Source organism: Zophobas morio, unplaced genomic scaffold, assembly GCF_036711695.1.
Source record: "Zophobas morio isolate AGI-343-1 ecotype UQ-CSIRO unplaced genomic scaffold, CSIRO_AGI_Zmor_V1 ptg000024l, whole genome shotgun sequence".
NCBI classification, from domain to species: Eukaryota; Metazoa; Arthropoda; class Insecta; order Coleoptera; family Tenebrionidae; genus Zophobas; species Zophobas morio.
In genome coordinates, this window is record NW_026972129.1 from 1,218,068 (window position 1) to 1,238,568 (window position 20,501).

The 20,501-nt window shown below is 34.2% G+C and overlaps 1 protein-coding gene across 2 annotated transcripts; it reads left to right on the forward strand.

Annotated features, from left to right (window-relative positions):
- Window positions 1-1,974: 1,974 nt before the first annotated feature.
- LOC135135131 (uncharacterized) lies at window positions 1,975-3,351 on the forward strand. Of its 2 annotated transcripts, XM_064064129.1 has the most exons (3): window positions 1,975-2,116; window positions 2,178-3,010; window positions 3,068-3,351. In XM_064064129.1, exons 2-3 carry the CDS (start codon window positions 2,964-2,966, stop codon window positions 3,324-3,326), a joined length of 306 nt encoding a protein of 101 aa, XP_063920199.1. In that variant the 5' UTR covers window positions 1,975-2,116; window positions 2,178-2,963; the 3' UTR covers window positions 3,327-3,351. The 2 variants fall into 2 exon arrangements, with proteins under 2 accessions (XP_063920199.1, XP_063920198.1); XM_064064128.1 differs by having other exon boundaries at window positions 1,975-3,010.
- The last annotated feature ends 17,150 nt before the right edge of the window (window positions 3,352-20,501 follow it).

The window sequence follows — 20,501 nt, forward strand, 5'->3', positions numbered from 1 at the left end:
TATTTAAATTAAATATTTTCTTTAGTTTTTAACCAAGAAAATTTTTCGTTTAACTCCATTCCAAGTCGCAGGACGTTACAGGACAATATTTAAATAAAAAATTGGTCTAAAGAGTTTAGACAGTACTTCCCTCGCTGTCGGAAACGTGACGACTGCATGCCTATTATGTTTTTTTTTCGCAGTGGATTTCAAAGAATTCGGTTTTGTAGTTCCTGAGTAAATCAATAAAATAAATTTACGCATTCATTAATTTTTTTGAGTCACCCTGTATATGCAAATCCAAAAAAAATCAATGGAGTGATAAATCACAAGTACAGACTCATCATATTTTGTACAGTTTAGATAGGATTTATTCGGCAAACTTTCGAGCTGACGTCATCAATTTTTTGGAGGGGATAAGCAAATGTATTTTGACTAAACATTTATTATGCTCTTTATAACCTTAAAACATCTGCAAGATTTCAAAGCATTCGGTTTTGCAGTTCATGATTAAATCAAAAAAATAAATTTACGCATTCATTAATTTTTTTGAGTCACCCTGTATATGCAAATCCAAAAAATATGAATGGAGTGATAGATCACAAGTACAGACTCATCATATTTTGTACATTTTAGATATGATTTATTCCACAAACTTTTGAGCTGACGTCATCAAGTTTTTGGAGGGGATAAGCAAATATTTTTTGACTAAAGATTTATGATGCTCTTTATAGCCTTAAAACATCTGCAACATTTCAAAGCATTCTGGTTAGCAGATTAAAAATTAAATTTCAAAATGTTGTTTTATAATTTTGATTTTTTTTCCAAAAATCTGGACGTTTCGGGTGAAAAGTCGATTCAGAGTTGTAAACTACATGTGTAGGACTATGTTATTTTATACAATTGAAAACCCATTTACTATGTACAATTTTGAAGTGACGTCATCACATTAGTGGTGGGGATGATTAGACAAATTTTGGTTAGCGTTTTACCATGTACATGATATTCTTAATATAAGTACAAAATTTCACAACAATCGGTCGAGTACTGTTACGAGCCAAACTCATAGCTCGTTGCCGGCCTGCTAGTGGAGAAGGGGTGAGTTCCTGCGGGTGCAAAGGGTCAGGTCGCTAGAGGTTCGCAAAGAAGAGAGAGCACACTGTTTTGTGTAGCGACGTCGCCAGGGCGCCACCAGTTTTTATTAAGACACAATTACAACAACAAAAAACCGGAAAAATATTTTTCTACCGCCCACGTTTTTTGGTTTTCTAATAGAGCTATTAACGCACGCAAATGACGTCACAGCAGTTCGTTAATAGCGGAAAGGCGTTCTTTAATAGATCTGGTGTAATTTAGAGCGGTAAGATTGGTAGCAATGACGAGAAATGTCAGGTGAATGTCAGTGGCAAATCTAAACTTAAAATTTCCCACGTTTCCGGACGCGTAACTTCTTCGCAAGACATTTTAACCAATTCTAAATTACAAAAACTCGAATTGATTCGAATTACAATTGTTGTTGTGAAAATTCGAACCTCAAATATTTTGTGGTTAGTGTCAGACCAACCCATCACCAACCACGACAAAAGTCCCCAGATTAAAAAAAATGCAAATTTCAATTAAATTTTGGGAAAAAACGTGTGCGGTAGAAAAAATAGTATAAATAACTCGTTCATAAGGCCATTGAGGCACTCATCCTTTATATAACTCGCGGCTTCGCCGCTCGTTCTATAAACTTGGATTCGTGCCTCAATATCTGCCTTATGAAACTCGTTCTTTAATATACTATTAACTATTGTAATTGCAAGCTGTTACTTAAATTATTGGTTACAATAAAACCTAAGGTCACTAATTAAAAATAAAATAAGAGTGATAAATAACTAAATAAGTAAGCAAAAGGAAATGAGTCAGATATTAATGATAACGATTTAATGCGACTAACGGTTTACGATAAATACGAGCAATACGAACGATAGTTTAATTACGAAAGGCGACGAACTAATTAACGATAAATACGAGCGATACGAACGATGTTTACGAAACGAACAAATTAGTTGGAGTCGTAACGAATAACGATTTGATTAATTATTTCGAGGGCTATGAGATAAACGAAGTAGGCCACACGCTCGGTAGTCCTAACGTACGTACGAAGGTATCAACGTAGAGCGAAGCGTCACAGTCTTACCGATTGTTATGACTAGGTTATGTGCGAGTGCTAGTTACGCCGAACTTCGAAACGTTTTACGATACAATAAAGAAAAGGTAAGGCGACTAATACTTAATCTTAATGAGATGGAATGGAAGTACCATGGGCACCTGCCTCCTTCGATATCCACGACGAGATGTCGAAACACAGCGGCGTCGCAGCGAATTCCAGTCGATGTCGAGTCGAGGTTTTTGGTGACTCTCCAGCTGTTCTGGGAGGGCTCACAACTGCCCACGACAGTTGGAATTCATAGAATTCGTTCTCCCACTCGAAACTGGCTCCAATTCTCGATCACGGGAATAGCAAGATCAGCGACAAAAAAAAAACTGCGGATCGACTGCAGCTTCTCCGATGTTAGCGGGATGGTCTAGTGCCCTTAACCCAAAATCCGACAAAGTCGTAGTGCTCGAATGCACTATATCTTTTACAGCTCACAAATGCGCTCCAAGCGATAGCACCTTTTAGGGGACCCAACAGATCCGACGAATGCGATTCCAAACGTAACGCCAAAGAAAAGGTTGCTAAAACGAACTGCAAAAGAGGAAAGCACTAACCCCCAACACCATTCAACACGAAGTACCAAAGCAAAATGGATTCCCTTCCACCTGCGATGACGTGGCAAGGTAACGAAGCGAGAATTAACGGAAGTTTGGCCCTCTAGTGGCAAACTTACGAAACGTCGAATTCCGACGAAAATCCCTAATCGATGTAACTAATGAGTGGATGCGATGGTTATTAACAAAAGAGAAAAAAAACAAACAAGGCTATCAAGATTCCAGAAATGACGAAGACTCTAGGGGACGCTCCACGGTGTTTGTTCCCACCTAGGTAAGCAAATGAAATTCGCGAACAAAAATAACAAACAGAACGAAAATCGAATTTCAGAGTGAAGCTCTGGGATGGCGCGATCCATCCAGTTCCTTATAGCAAGAACCAAGCTGAAACGATCCAGAAGACCGATCTACAAACAGCGAGGCTGAAACACTCAGCTGAGCCCCTCCAAGCTCAGAATCATCGCGACAGTCTTGCGACTGGGGGAGTCAAAAGCTCGGGACGAACCCTCCACCAAAGTTGTCCTTCATTGCCACCGTGCCCAACCCAACCACCCATGCACGAAATGACGAAACGAAAAAAAAACGAGTAAACAAAATGTAATCCGATCCGAGAATGCCAATAAAAAACGAAATAGCTACTGCGAATTTTCAATTCGTAACAGTACTTTCGGAGATTATCTGTCTAATAAAAATCCGGGACAACAGACGGACAGACGGACGGACAGACGGACGGACAGACGGACGGACAGACGGACGGACAGACGGACGGACAGACAGACGGAAATGGGAGACCTATTTCTTCGTCTTCTAGGGGTCATGAAAGATCGAGAAAACGTAAAAGTAGAGAGTCGGCCGACGGACTCGATTACAATACTTCCTTTGCTTACGCTCGGGAAGTAATAAAGAAGTCGTTTTTATGTGTTTTAAAAATCACTCTGATTTCCGAACTTTAGACTTTTTGGTGTTTCACTTCGGCACAAGAATCACTCGTATCTCAAAGAAAACAAACAGTGGAAAAATGAAACAGCTTTAGAAACTATTTTTTTATTTGTTCTGTCTTGCAGCGAGAAAGGAATATAGCGTATTGTACCTATATTACTTCCCGAGCGTAAGCAAAGTATTGTAATCGAGTCCGTCGGCCGACTCTCTACTTTTACGTTTTCTCGATCTTTCATGACCCCTAGAAGACGAAGAAATAGGTCTCCCATTTCCGTCCGTCTGTCCGTCTGTCCGTCTGTCCGTCCCGGATTTTTATTAGACAGATAATCTCCGAAAATACTGGACCGATTGTTGTGAAATTTTGTACTTATATTAGGAATATCATGTAGATGGTAAAACGCTAACCAAAATTTGTCTAATCATTCCCACCACCAATACGACGACGTCACTTCCAAATTGTACATAGTAAATAGGTTTTAAATCGTATAAAATAACATAGTCCTACACATGTAGTTTACGACTCCGAATTCAGTTTTTACCCGAAACGTCCAGATTTTTGGAAAAAAAATCAAAATTATAAAACAACATTTTGCAATTTAATTTTGAATCTGCTAACCCGAATGCTTTGAAATGTTGCAGATATTTTAAGGCTGTAAACAGCATCATAAATCTTTAGTCAAAATATGTTTAGTTATCCCCTCCAAAAACTTGATGACGTCAGCTCAAAAGTTTGCCGAATAAATCCGATCTAAAGTATATAAAATATGATGAGTCTGTACTTGTGATCTATCACTCCATTCATATTTTTTGGATTTGCATATACAGGGTGACTCAAAAAAATTAATGAATGCGTAAATTTATTTTACTGATTTACTCAGGAACTACAAAACCGAATGCTTTGAAATCTTGCAGATGTTTTAAGGTTATAAAAAGCATAATAAATGTTTAGTCAAAATATATTTGCTTATCCCCCCCAAAAAAAATTGATGACGTCAGCTCGAAAATTTGCTGAATAAATTGCTTCTAAACTGTACAAAATATGATGAGTCTGTACTTGTGATTTATCACTCCATTCATATTTTTTGGATTTCCATATACAGGGTGACTCAAAAAAATTAATGAATGCGTAAATTTATTTTATTGATTTACTCAGGAACTACAAAACCGAATGCTTTGAAATCTTGAAGATGTTTTAAAGTTATCGTAAGCATGGTAAGTTTTTGATCAAAATGTATTTGCTCATCTTCCCTAAAAAATTTATGACGTCACCACAAAATTTTGCTGAATAAATCCTATCTAAAATGTACAAAATATGATGAGTCTCTTCTTGTGATTTATCATTCCATTCATATTTTTTCGATTTGCATATACAGGGTGACCCAAAAAAATAATGAATGCGTAAATGTATTTTATTGATTTAATCAGGAACTACAGAACCGAATGTTTTGAAATCTTGCAGATGTTTTAAGGTTACAAAGAGCATAATAAAGTTTTAGTCAAAATATATTTCGTTATCTTCTCCAAAAAACTAATGACGTCAGCTCAAAAGTTTGCCGAATAAATCCTATCTAGAATATACAAAATATTATGAGCCTGTACTTGTAATTTATCATCCCATTCATATTTTTTGAATTTGCATATACCGGGTGACTCAAAAAAAAATGAATGCGTAAATTTATTTTATTGATTTACTCAGGAACTACAAAACCGAATGCTTTGAAATCTACTGCGAAAAAAAACCATAATAGGCATGCAGTCGTCATGTTTCCGACAGCGAGGGAAGTACTGTCTAAACTCTTTAGACCAATTTTTTCATAGTAAAAATGTGGATTCGGTTTAAAATTCTACCCACCTAATTACGTTAACAAACTAAAATTTTCATTGAAGATGTAGATTGTTCTAGGAAACTTCACTAAATCTCTTCATTTACGAGCTATTGAAAGACCGCCGGTCTCACTGATACTTCTTACCTGGCTCCTACGAATGAAACGAAAAATGCACAGATTGGAAATATGGTAAATGGGGTAGTACCTACATATGTATGAATGCGTAATATGTCGTTAGACATTAAGTATTTTGCAAATAAAATTTATTTCATTGAGAATATAATTCATGGATCACATGACCCCATTTCTTCCAATAGAATTTGTCCATGCCCTTAGTTACATGTCTATCACAGCGATAATAATTTTATTGCCTTATTGTGGTCTGTTGTTATCTAAATTTAAAAACTGTCAAATTTGACAAATTTTAGAATTTCATAAATTTTTTTGTCTATTATGGCTTGCCAACGTTGGGGGCAAGCTCAAAACGACGAAATCAATTCTATTATCAAAAAATGTGTTCATTTATTATATTCTCATGTTGAATATAACTCGTGATATGATTAATAATCGAAGATATGGCTCGTGAAACCGAAGCAGCACATTCAACTCGCGCTTCGCACTCGTTGAATCTGCAGCTCGGTTTCACTCGAAATATTATCGATAATAATCATATCACTTGTTATATTATAAATGAAAACAGAAATATTAAAAAACATATCTGTACAAGTTTGGAATCGATATGGCCAGTTGTTTAGAATATGCAAATATGCTTTTGTTCGTATTTACAATCATTACGAAACAGGTTATCAAATAATCTATTTTCACATGGCGGGACTTTCAAGCGACAGAAGAGTTAAAAACCATAAATTTTCATTGAAGAAACAAACTCTTCCAAGAAAATTTACCAAATCTTTTAGTTTACGCACTATTGGACGAGCACTCCTTAAAATGGTCAGTATACCTAATCGCATTATTCCATTGATAACTACCTACCGAAAACGTTGCCAGATGAGCCACAAATTTGGAGGGTGTTTCAGAAGCAGAATAAAAAGGACTAAAACAAATTTTACAAAAATGTTTTTTGACAGAACGAGTATTGCATAGAAAGTTTTCTCAGAAAATGTAATCGGGCTAAAAGTAAAACTTATAAAAAGTTTTAGCACAAAGTGTTTTTGCGTGAGATGGGAAATCTGTCAAATGTACGAAGACTAAACCGTTTTATCGTAGGATCCATTTGAACGCAGACCGGCCGTTTTCAGAATATCTATAATGACCGATCCACCTCATTGGCTGATGAATGATGGATACATCCCGCCTATCTGTCGCTTGAGAGCGGCAAGGCTTTGACTGTTATATTGCCCGTCCGTGGAAAAGTAATAATCAAAATGAAATTCTTTTGTATTTTTTGAAATAACGACATGAATTATTTTGTTATATTAAAGAAAGATATTGATAAATGTTAGCTTCCACAACAAAGTTTAATATAATAACAGTAGTGACAGTAGTATCATTTATTCGTTAATATGCTTTATAATGGAACCTCAATTCCAATTTCATATCTCAATTTTATATTCAGTTTAATAAAGATACAAATGACAATTCATGTTGGTTGCTATGACGTTTTTTCAAACAATTTCAATGTCTCCTGAAAAATACCTAGTGTTCTATTTTGTTTCCATGAGATCACTTTATGGTACTGTCATCGCCAACTCCATTTATATCCGCTAACGCGTATATCCAATGGAGTTGGCGATGGTACTATAAATCGGGTAATAATGAAATCGTATTGTATTGTAACGGATTATAAACAAATTTTAGTGTGTCAAAAGGCAATTAGCAGACTACTCGACCACAAAATATGTTTATGTTTTTAAATTAAGTATTAATATACAAGGTGAGTCAATAAGCGCGTTCTTCAATATCTCATACATTATTTATCAATCACAAAATTGACCCACATTTGAAAACACTGCGGATTCAACATGAAACGGCGTAATGGTGAAGACTAACTCTAAACAATGGGTTATTAAAACAGTGTGGAAAAAATCGCCAAACTTATTCAAAATTTATATTATAAAAGGTTTAACAGAGTCATAGACCCCCTTAAAGATGTGGAATTTATATCTTCGTGAGATGCTAGAAATATAAAGCGCAAAATACTACAAAATAGTGACGCTACTGGATATGTAATCCAATTTTTTCGAAAACAACACAACTGACTGAACGATAGCTGAAAAAATTACCAAGTAAGCGGAACAAAAATAAACTGTGCTTTTCATGATACAATGTCGATATAGATAAAATAATCAGCTGAGAGAATCGGGACGGATAGTATCAAAGTTAAAAGGACAAATCAATCTGCAAGATCATCTCTAGTTTCTCATTTTGCCAAGGCAAGTATTAATGATAAAATTTAAAAAATTATAGGCTATTAGGCAATAAGTTTCCCAAAAACTGTCGCATTATTTTCAATTTATGCTTACTATCTTCTCATATTAATAATGAAAATTTAAACTTCAAATGTTAGAAACCGACATTTGTCGTACCAACCGGGACAAAATTCCCCAAAACTTTAAAAAATCCAATTTTGTTTTTAAATGAACAAAAAGTTGCGAAGTAGAAGAAAATTGCATAAAATACGCGTTCCATCGGACATTTTAGCAATTATCCCTTAGAAAACTCATCTGACGATGACTCGTTTTCCATTTTTGGGATTCGCCCTCGAAAATAGCGTCTTATGAAACTTGTTTTTATTCCCAAGTATTGTAATCGAGTCTATCGAGTGGTTGGCTAATTTCATATTTTTTCGATTGGTCATGAACTCGTGAGGCACAGAGTACAAGAAAATAGGTCCCCGTTTCTGTCTCTCTGTATGTTTGTTTGTTTCTTTGATTGTTGTAAAAGTTCTGTCTTTTTATTAGGAATATCACGTAGATGATAAAATATTGACCAAATTTTGTCTAATCATCCCCTCCAACAATGCGACGATGTCATCTCGACATTGTACATAGTAAATGGGTTTTAAATTGTATAGAACAACGTACTCCAACACGTGTAGTTTACGAATCCCTTAAGTTTTTACCCAAGACACCCAGATTTTTTGGAAAAAACAAATAAAAATTATATAAGTAACATTTTGCAATTTAAGTTTGAATCCACACAACCGAATGCTTTGAAACTTTGTACACATTTTAAAGTTATCGTAAGCATGGTATTCGAAATGGATACACATTGTCTTTGCAAAAGTATTGATGACGTCATCACAAAATTTTGTAAATGTGAAACAAACGCGTAGCACGCTTCTTTACACTTACTTAATATTACACACTTTACATCTTTATTTAACTGATAGAGGTTCTCATAAAAAAAAAAAATAAAATTCGTAGAATTAAATTTTGTAATTTTTGAAAAAGCAGGATATGTTTTAGTGTGCTTCAGGGGCGAGGGAAGTACTCTCGAGATAACCTTCTACCAATTTTTTAATATACTACTTTTAATGTATGCTAAGAACCGTACAAGTTTCGTCTGTAACTTTTTTTCTATCTGTAATAGTAATAATTAATTAATAAGATATCGAAAACCGCGCACTTCGTGACTCACCCTGTATACGCATCTTACTATAACGTAAAATATTTATTAAAATGTAATAATATACGTATTATATTTATACAAAGTTTACAAAAATTTTCAGTTATTAAATTAATATTTAGTGAGTATAAAAAAATTAAACACTTGAAGTTCTTGCTGATTTAGTAAATGATTGATTAATTAACTAGGACCGGTACATGTTAATTAATTAATTGTCGATAAATATGACAAATTATAAAATTCGGTTTATAAAATACTTAAAATGTTATAGAAATTACTCCATTAATTAAGAAAATGTCTTTTGTCTATCACTCAATCATGGATATTAAATATCTGTATATTAGGCTAATAACACCTTAGAAGTTATGATCACCCCTTTGTGATCAAAGTGAGGGCTTCCATGTCCATAGCCCTCACATACAGATTAATTAACAGCAGATAAACAAATTACGTACAAATTATAAAACTTGACTTACAAACAGTTACAAATGTCATATTGCTTACAAATTATAAAATGTAACAAACACGTAAAGTAAGTTAAAAATGTTCTATAATACATTCAATTAAATATTTAAGGGTCTGGGGGTTATTACACAGAGATGTTTCGTAGACATACCTATATTGGTACTACAATCGTTATAAAGAATGTATGTTTTAATTATATACACTGAGCGGCAAAAAAAACGGCCAGACTTATTTCGCAAACCCACTTTAAAAATTATATTTTAATTAGTGATTGTTTTCATTTGTGTCTTTTTTTAGCTAATTGGTACGTCCTGTGTCAACGGTGAATAGTTCTTTAAATAAAATAACAATCACTAGTTAAATTAACTTTCAAGCGATTTTGTGAAATATTTCAGGGCGACCTTTTTTTTGTCGGTCAGTAAGTATGTAACACATTAATACACTTAGGTATCGGTACCAGTAAAAAAAAATGGAATTAATGGTTGATGCCATATTGTACCAAAACTTATATTTATTAATTAAATATGTATTTATTAGTAGTTTATTAAATATTTCATGTTTATTTTTGTTCTAAGAGCTGAGAATGATTAATCTTTTCTTAACAGCTGTATAGGATTCATTTTATTTGCATCCGAGTAGTGATTATTTGTTTACCAGATGTAGTGACAGTTTAATTATAATTTTTATTACGTTTACATCCACAATAATAACACTAACACCACTTTATTTGTATGCAATTAAGTATCTGATGTACGATTATTTTAACGCCTAGTTTTGGTGTTTAAAAAGGGGGTGTAGATTTTTACCAAATTACTGGTGTTCCCGTAATATACGGTACATGTATTATAAATTATGATAGACTTATATAACAGTTGAAATGAATGTCCGATAAAGAAAACATTTGTGGGTTTAGTTTCATCTTCCTTGAAGGTCGTTACCGTTACCCAGGGTGCATTCCATCCACCCAGTGCTTCACTATTGTATTCGCTACGCCACGGGATTGGCTGATTACCACCCACACCTTTTTCCATTTTTGGCCCACTCGGTCCAGGAACTTTTCGACAGCTGGAGCGACGCAAGTTAAAACTTTTTGATCTGTAAACTTTCCATTTTCAGACATTTTAATTTTTTTACATTCTAACCGATGAACTTTCTAATAAATGTTATTTTACGGAAATACATTTATGGCATAATCCCATTCTACCACAATACTTTTTAGTAAAATTTTATTTAGACAAATATTTTTCGTCCCTACACGGGCCCCCACAAATTTACGGATATTTCTCCTTCCTGGTAAATAAATGGGATTATTATAATGAACAAATAAAACAAACAAATTATGATTATTATTTGTTGTTTTAATCCATTAGACGCTTATAGGCATATAAGCATACTTTTCTTGAAAAATCGGTAAGAAATTCAGTGAAGCATCTTTGTGCCTTAATTCCTATTGGTAAATTGGGATTTTGAATAGAGGTTGCAGGAAAATTTTGTATCGTTTTATGGTTTATTTACATAATTTTCTTATTTACAATGAATGTTTTTAATATATAATACAAGTTCTTGATATTATTTATTTTAATTACATTTAATAAATCATAAAACCACAAAAATCTTTTTTTAACGCAAATTATATTTCAATAAATTTTCAGTAGCGAGTTATCGATATACTTAATTGTAGATATTTACATCATAAAATTTATTTATTTTACTTCATACTATGTCAAGTTTGACGTTTTACTGGATTCGAACGAGTCCGGAAAAATCAAAAAAACGGCCAGTCCGATAAAATTGAGCCAAAAAGGACAAGTGTTCCATTTTCGGAAGCGGCCACTGACCTTTTTGGGTCTCTTTTGCTTTACCTGTTATTGTAAATACAAATGTAAATTTAGTACTTCTGTAACCGTCCTGTATTAAACATCGAAACCGAATGCTGTCTATTATTTCGCACACAACAAAACAAAGGTCCTTCGAGCAATCTCAAAGTACAATTCGGTATCACATTGTCGTATCAACCAGATTACAAACAACACTGGTAGGACGAGCCGACTTGCACAAACATTGGTCCTTCGAGACGGATTGCACAAAACACTGGTCCATCGAGTCGGATTATACAAAACAACAAGTCCTGTAAAGTGTTATACTATGTGTTTAAACATATGATGCTGATTTCCACGAATAAACAAATTAAAACATTTACCAAACAGCGATGTCAGAAAAAGTGACTCAATTTGGATTTTTTCTCAAAATAATAATTATTTTATCGAATAAAAAAATATGTTGACAGTATGAAATAAAATACATAACAACATACGTCCGGTAACTCTTTTCGCACTACTCGTTTCGAAATTAAAGACTCGGCTACCTACTCGTCGTGAAACATTCCACTCGTACTGTAAAATTTGAGCTATTTAGAATAACTTTAATAACTATTTATGTTTTCATCAACACTAACAAGTATTTAAAATAACAAGTAATAATTTGTTTGTATTGTTTATTCATTATAATAATTCCATTTATTTGCCAGAAACTTTTAAACGAAATAAAATCTAATCGAATAGAAATAACGGCAAAGTTGTGTTAGACTCATCTGGCAACGTTGTAAATTATCTAAATGCTTACTATGAGATTTTTACACATTCTTTTCGTCGCCCCCTATCGAGTGGTAGATTTATTAAATGTATTGTTGCTGTGATTTGTGTTGCCTATGTGCGTGATTGGTGTCCAAGCTTTTCTCCGGCGTTTAACGGCCGAATGTTGGTACGCCATCTCTTGTTCGCCCGCCTTTGGCCTGTTCGCTCCAAACAATAGCATGGGTCTATCTATATGTATGTCGGAGCCTTTATTAAAAAAAAACGAATTTTTGGGCGCTCAGGGTCGTACTACAAGCACTTTGTGGAACTTCGCGATCCGACGTGACCGGGCCTCTCTTTCTCACTGCCTCCTTGTCCCGCCGTTCCGCGCGTGGGAGAAACCCTTTCCCCCTCGTGTTCCTGCTCATTACCATATATGGCTATATGTCCGTCGACCTTCAATATTGTTTATGGTTCTGGGAATCACACAACACTTTGTGGCGCCACCTATGACGTCTAACGTATTGCTTGTATGTTTGGTTGCCTACGCCACAGCCACCATGATCACCGTCGCCGACATGTATTTAATCAATGCCCTATACTAAAAGACAAGGACACCTTTAAATTCAACGTTTACCTGCGAAAAGAAGGGAACAGCTTGTTCCTTAATAAAAGAAGCGCGGTAGAAGCCTACGTACTGGGAGATAATTGTTAGTTTACAATCACCCCAGTTTATAGCTTACGCGAAGGGAATTCAGAAATACACTAACGGCTTAACGGTTTAGTATTAGTCATAGAACACTATCAGTGGACCTCTAATCTCTATTTTTTTCTATGGAAGCACTGTCACCAACATGAAATCTCAAAATTACTACTACAATAAGTAAACTACCAAGAATGAAAATAAAAAATATATCTGTATCTGTGGCATATATTTTTTATCTAGATACAGATATTTTGTGCTTAAATTTGATTTTATCTACAGGGTGCCGCATCCAAGTCTGGATATAGGGAATTAACATGGGAATTGGTTTTTATTTTATAATATCTCCCCAGATCACTTTAAAGCTATTATTGAGTGATGCCTTTGTAGAGGTCGAAGAGGGCTATCGGCCAGTATTTTTTTCAAATCGTTGCATCGCGCTCATTCACTGTAAAAAGGTTTTAAAAATCGTATTTTGAAATTCGCGCCCGATCCGATTTCTCACGAAATGTTCCGTCGCACTGTCGAAGTTCGGCGATCGCGTCTTTGGAATATCCATGCAAAATTCAAATGTCAAAGTGAAATTAGAAATTATTCTCAGAAATCAACGAACAACTCAAACTGAATTATTTTATCCAGGGTGATGATTGTTGTAGGTCATTTTAAATGGAATAAATGCACAAACTGCACAAAATATTTTATTAGGTTATGTATATTTCTACTGCGATTAGATGAAAAAGCGAGGGCCTGCTTGTTCTTCAACGGTTAATTTAATTAGTAGGTAATTTGGGAAAATTTCACACGTTTTTTTCGAATCACTAAAAATTGGAAGTCAATTGGTTTTACATTCGTTAAGTAGGGCCACCTTGAAGCATGCCACCTGGAAGCATGTTCGTTACAAGAAATTTTTGAGAGAGAAATGTAGAACATTGACTCATCAACATTTTAAAGTATATTTCCTTATTACGAATGTGTTTTGGGATTCAGAAACTTTTGTGTTACTGTTTTATTTGTTTATTGTGCTAACAACAACAAAAATAAAAATAATATTTCACAAAACAAAGTTACATTTATTTTCAAAGGTGATAAAAAGTAAATAAAATCAGGTGACCACAACGTTTTCTAGGGGTCTTAAAGAGATGGGATAGAGTTTCAAAAAGCATCATGACAAAAAATTGAAGCCTGAGGACTACTTCTCACGTAGGGAGTTTTATGAAGGAATGCTTAAGAGAATCCAGGTTGATGGAGAGTTTTTGAGGAACATTTGTTTTACTGACGAATGTTCATTTGGTCTTAACGGAAGTTATAATCGTCAGAACGATCAAATTTGAGCATAACACAACCCTCACGTGGTCCATGACTATCGTTATCAATGGCGTGCAACTGTCACTGTCTGACTGGGGCTTCTAGGACATCATGTCATTGCACCTTTTTTCATCGAATCTAGATTGAATGCTCAGAAGTAGGACAATATGCTAGCTCAGCAAATACTTCCTGCGACTCGAAGGGTGCGGCATCCGCAGCAGGTCTTTTACATCCAGGACCAAATCTCCAGCCATACAGCTCGCATAAATGTTGTTTATTTGAACCAGTATTTTCCCGCAATGTTGGAATGGAAAGTTTCCCCATTGGTCTGTGCATTCGCCGGATCTAAATCCCTGGGAATTTTTTCGTTTGAGATTTCTTCACGACCATCTGTATTCAAACAGAGACGCGCTGAAACAAGCAGTCCAGCAAATATTGTCTTCAGATTACAACGCAAATGCTGATCAACACGCGTAGAAGTTTTGAAGATCGGCTTACTTACTGTACAGCTGCTGAGAGCAGTCTTTTTGAGCAATTCTTGAAAATAGTGCAATACTTCTCCAGATTCGTACAATATTTCGTTACTTCATTTATCAACAATTGTTAAGTTTTGTTATTTGTAGTTATCCATGGTTCATTAAAAGGTTCTCTTCAAAAGCGCCAGCTGTTTTGATGGTAAATCTTATCATCACACAATAAGAAAAGCGGGCCCTCGCTTTTTCATCTAATCGCAGTAGAACATGGCATTTTAATGAGATTTTACTAATAAAGACTCGACCAGCACCAGCAACATAACCTAATAAAATATTCTGTGCAGCTTGTGCATTTATTCCGTTTAAATTGACCTACAATAATCGTCATATTGGATAAAATAATTCAATTTGAGTCGTTCAGTGATTACTGAGTGAGGCAGCGCGAGTACATTCCTAGCTTGAGGGCTCCCAGGACATGTCACAATCCTGCCGATGGGGTTTTGAGGAAGACCAGCTGCTCGAAGTCTTCATCTCGGGCTTTTTGGATACGGTCTGAGTGTAGTTCGAGATGGCTCGTTTGACGGGGTCGCGCACTATGACGAATGAATGGATCAATTTGTGCATTTATTCCGCTTAATTTGTCCTACAATAATCATCGCACTGGATAAAATAATTCAGTTTGAGTTGTTCGTTGATTTCTGAGAATAATTTCTAATTTCACTTTGACATTTGAATTTTGCATGGATATTCCAAAGACGCGATCGCCGAACTTCGACAGTGCGCCGGAACATTTCGTGACAAATCGGATCGGGCGCGAATTTCAAAATACGATTTTTAAAACCTTTTTACAGTGAATGAGCGCGATGCAACGATTTGAAAAAAATACCGGCCGATAGCCCTCTTCGACCTCTACAAAGGCATCACTCAATAATAGCTTTAAAGTGATCTGGGGAGATATTATAAAATAAAAATCAATTCCCATGTTAATTCCCTATATCCAGACTTGGATGCGGCACCCTGTATATACAGATAATAGATAACCAAATATTTATCTAGATAATGCCCAACACTGACGATAGATGTCATTTGGACGTTTTCTAGACTGATCTTCCGAAGACCTTTGATAAAGTGAACCACCACATATTACTTATTAAGTTAAGCGATGTAGAAAGATATAGGCCTTGTACAAGATCTAACTGATCTGTTTATATCCTACTTACATGATAGAAAAATTTTTATTGTAACAAACGGATATACAGGGTCATCCTAAATGATTGTAGTCAACTTGGCTTTGAAAACAAATGAATTTTTTGCTGTTGCCGCTTCATAATACGGTTCGAAGTAATTCGAACTATTAATTAAATGTCATGCTCTGTTTGAGGTTATTTTCAAAAATAAATAAAACATTCTTTAAGTGTTTAGGCCTAACTGCATGGCTTTCACTTAACAATTAGAAGTGTTACGTAAATTCATTTGTGTCCGTGCCCCCGTGCCTCGTGTGTTCGTGCAGTTTATAAAAAAAATATGGAACAAAATGCCGAATAACCAGTTGTACATCGGAGGAGGTTTTAATTATGGATTAAGTTTATGAATATGAATCCAAAGCTACCATAGAAAATAAAAGGACGATGTCATTTACTGGTGCGACAAAAATTCTGAAAAAAAGTGGTACGAGAACAAGAAAAATGAAGACCGGAAAACAGCCGCAGACGAAGAGGCCGAAAGAAGAAAGATTGGCAAAGGACCACGTCCAGTATTTGAAACAATAGATCCTTGTTTTGGTTAAGTTACGGACATCACAAATCAAAACACTTGTGGAAACTGGAGACGTACATTTCACATAGTGGGGACGAAAATGAAAGCATCAAACCAACAAATAGCCAAGATTGTGCAGAGGAAATCCTGTGTGTTTAGGTACAAGATGACATCACAGTCTTGGTTCCAATGTTGAACAGAAAAGCATAGTTGAACAGGGTGGTAGTCAGTGTTCTGTGGTTATGATTTACAAACAACCTCAAAAGAAGTAAGTATACATTTCATTGTTATCTATAAAAAATTTACTGTTTATTTTCAGGACCACTGGCGTGTTACATGCCAAATAATTTTAAAAAGCTAATGGATCAGTAACTTCACAGTTCACACTAAAAATTGGTTCAGTGGAAGAAGAGCAAAGGTTATGGAGACTGTTCATGGGAACATAATTTCACAGAAGTGGCAGGGTTATGAAGTGGCAAAATTAAAAAAGCAATATTTCGGGAGGAGTTGTTAACTACAAAATAAGGAACGAGAAATTGAAGAATTTAATTTTAGGAAAAGGGTTTTAAAACCAGACCTTCAATTAAACGTACTTACTTCAAAGTAAAACATTAAAGAGTCCATTTTCAATTAAATGATGCTCATTTTTAACGTAATGTTAACAATAACATGAGATATTGTTAGTTTATAAATACATTTTTAGTATATTGAAAAAGGACTCTTTTCAATTAAATGATGTTCATTTTTAATGTAATGTTAACAATAACATGAGATATTGTTAGTTTATAAATAAATTTTAATATGTTTTTCACTATAAATGAAATCAACAAAAAATATTATTACTTCCCGAGCGTAAGCAAAGGAAGTATTGTAATCGAGTCCGTCGGCCGACTCTCTACTTTTACGTTTTCTCGATCTTTCATGACCCCTAGAAGACGAAGAAATAGGTCTCCCATTTCCGTCTGTCTGTCCGTCTGTCCGTCTGTCCGTCCGTCTGTCCGTCTGTCCGTCCGTCTGTCCGTCTGTCCGTCTGTTGTCCCGGATTTTTATTAGACAGATAATCTCCGAAAGTACTCGACCGATTGTTGTGAAATTTTGTACTTATATTAAGAATATCATGTAGATGGTAAAACGCTAACCAAAATTTGTCTAATCATCCCCACCACTAATGCGATGACGTCACTTCAAAATTGTACATAGTAAATGGGTTTTCAATTGTATAAAATAACATAGTCCTACACATGTAGTTTACAACTCTGAATCGACTTTTCACCCGAAACGTCCAGATTTTTGAAAAAAAAATCAAAATTATAAAACAACATTTTGAAATTTAATTTTTAATCTGCTAACCAGAATGCTTTGAAATGTTGCAGATGTTTTAAGGCTATAAAGAGCATCATAAATCTTTAGTCAAAAAATATTTGCTTATCCCCTCCAAAAACTTGATGACGTCAGCTCAAAAGTTTGTGAAATAAATCATATCTAAAATGTACAAAATATGATGAGTCTGTACTTGTGATCTATCACTCCATTCATATTTTTTGGATTTGCATATACAGGGTGACTCAAAAAAATTAATGAATGCGTAAATATATTTTATTGATTTAATCAGGAACTACAAAACCGAATGCTCTGAAATCTTGCAGATGTTTTAAGGTCATAAAGAGCATAATAAATGTTTAGTCAAAATATATTTGCTTATCCCCTCCAAAAACTTGATGACGTCAGCTCGAAAGTTTGCCGAATAAATCATATCTAAAATGTACAAAATATGATGAGGCTGTACTTGTCATTTATCACTCCATTCATATTTTTTGGATTTGCATATACAGAGTGACTCAAAAAAATTAATGAATGCGTAAATATATTTTATTGATTTAATCAGGAACTACAAAACGGAATGCTCTGACATCTTGCAGAAGTTTTAAGGTTATAAAGAGCATAATCAATGTTTAGTCAAAATATATTTGCTTATCCCCTCCAAAAACTTGATGACGTCAGCTCGAAAATTTGCCGAATAAATCATATCTAAAATGTACAAAATATGATCAGTCTGTACTTGTGATCTATCACTCCATTCATATTTTTTGGATTTGCATATACAGGGTGATTCAAGAAAATAAATGAAAGCGTAAATTTATTTTACTGATTTACTCAGGAACTACAAAACCGAATGCTTCGAAATCTTGAAGATATTTTAAAATTATCATAAGCATGGTAAATTTTTGATCAAAACGCATTTGGTCGTCCCCCCTAAAAAATTTATGATGTCACCACAAAATTTTGCTGAAAAAATCCTATCTAAAATGTACAAAATATGGTGAGTCTCTTCTTGTGATTTATCATTCCATTCAAATTTTTTCGATTTGCATATACAGGGTGACTCAAAAAAATTAATGAATGCGTAAATTTATTTTATTGATTTAATCAGGAACTACAAAACCGAATGCTTTGAAATCTTGCAGATGTTTTAAGGTTATAAAGAGCATAATAAATTTTTAGTCAAAATATATTTGGTTATCTTCTACAAAAAACTGATGACGTCAGCTCAAAAGTTTGCCGAATAAATCGTATCTAAAATGTACAAAATATGATGAGTCTGTACTTGTGATTTATCATTCCAATCATATTTTTGGATTTGCATATGCAGGGTGACTCAAAAAAATTAATGAAGGCGTGAATTTATTTTATCGATTTAATCCGGAATTAGAAAACCGAATGCTTTGAAACCTTGGGAATATTTTAAAGTTATTATAAGCATGGTAAACTTTTGTTCAAAATGTATTTGTTCATCCCTCCTAAAAAAATTGATGACGTCACCCTTAAATTTTGCTGAATAAATCCTATCTAAAATGCAAAAAATATGATGAGTTTGTACTTGTGATTTATCATTCCATTCATATTTTTTAGATTTTCTTAAGAGGTGGTTCAAAAAAAATTAATGAAGTCAATTTATTTTATTGATTAAATTAAAGGCAACACTTATTATTAGTATTACACCCCAACCAACCCAATTTGGTAGACACAAAATTTGTTAAAGGAAAAACTCGGTTGAAACATAAGGGTAGCACGCTTATTTACATCGACTTTAACATTACAGACCTGCATTTGTTCACTTGGTTCCGCGAATGTGAAATAGACATGTTTATAATCAACCAATTCTGAATTTCACCGTCAAGAATTAAAATAAAACCCAATGTTTTATATAATAAGCGGAAGTCGAAGCAATAAAACCGATGGTCGTTTTGTTTACAGTTTCTCTGTTTGGCTCTCACGTATGCTGTTACGCTTGTCATCTTAAATTAAGAATGTTTATACATAAACGATTTTCAGTTGCCGTATACGTGAGTAAATTGTTTCGTTATTTTATTGATTATAAAAAATCAATATTCAAAACGACCCAATTCATTTTCCCGAAAATTTGGGAATACAATAATTTTATTCTTGGTATTACACTACATCTATCCCAACTGATATCCGTGTCCTTGCAAAAATGTTGATGACGTCATTGCAATTTTAAATTCCCACTACAAAAATGTAATGAGAAAAAAACACAATAGCCATGCAGTCGTCAAGTTTCCGACAGCGAGGGAAGTACTGTCTAAACTCTTTAGACCAATTTTTTTATTACCAATAAATTTTTACTGTCAAATATTACAATCTGTTTTAAAATGTTGTGTAAAACAACAGCAACAATCACAACTGTTAACACAGGAAACTGTTGTTTCAGAATCCCAAATGTGCATCCAATTCTATTGCGGCTTCCAATGTGTGACTGATAATAGAGCTGTTGTACTGGAGTAACGGGATATATCAGTAGTGTTAACAAGTATTTTTTTAAGGGATAACTTTTGTTACTTAGAAATATAATAATATAATAAAATTCTCTTAAAATATTCTATCCAAGAGCACACAACTTTGTAGTTGTGCATTTTCAAACAGATTTTAAACTGAACAATGATTAAAAATAGTACTATCATGTGTAGCTATTGATCATTGTGCCACAATATTTGAAATTTAATCCTTTCATCACATATGGCTTGTACATTAATGAAGATATAATCTTCCTTAATAATAATAATTTTTAGTTTCTGGATCTTCACCTAAAACTTTTACTATTTAATTTTTGTGTTCTATG

Bases quoted from the DNA above. Each gene is read 5' to 3' on its own strand.
- LOC135135131 (XM_064064128.1), top strand. From the start codon at position 2,964: ATGACGAAGACTCTAGGGGACGCTCCACGGTGTTTGTTCCCACCTAG. The intron at 3,011-3,067 runs GTAAGCAAATGA...ATCGAATTTCAG, and splicing joins CGGTGTTTGTTCCCACCTAG to AGTGAAGCTCTGGGATGGCG.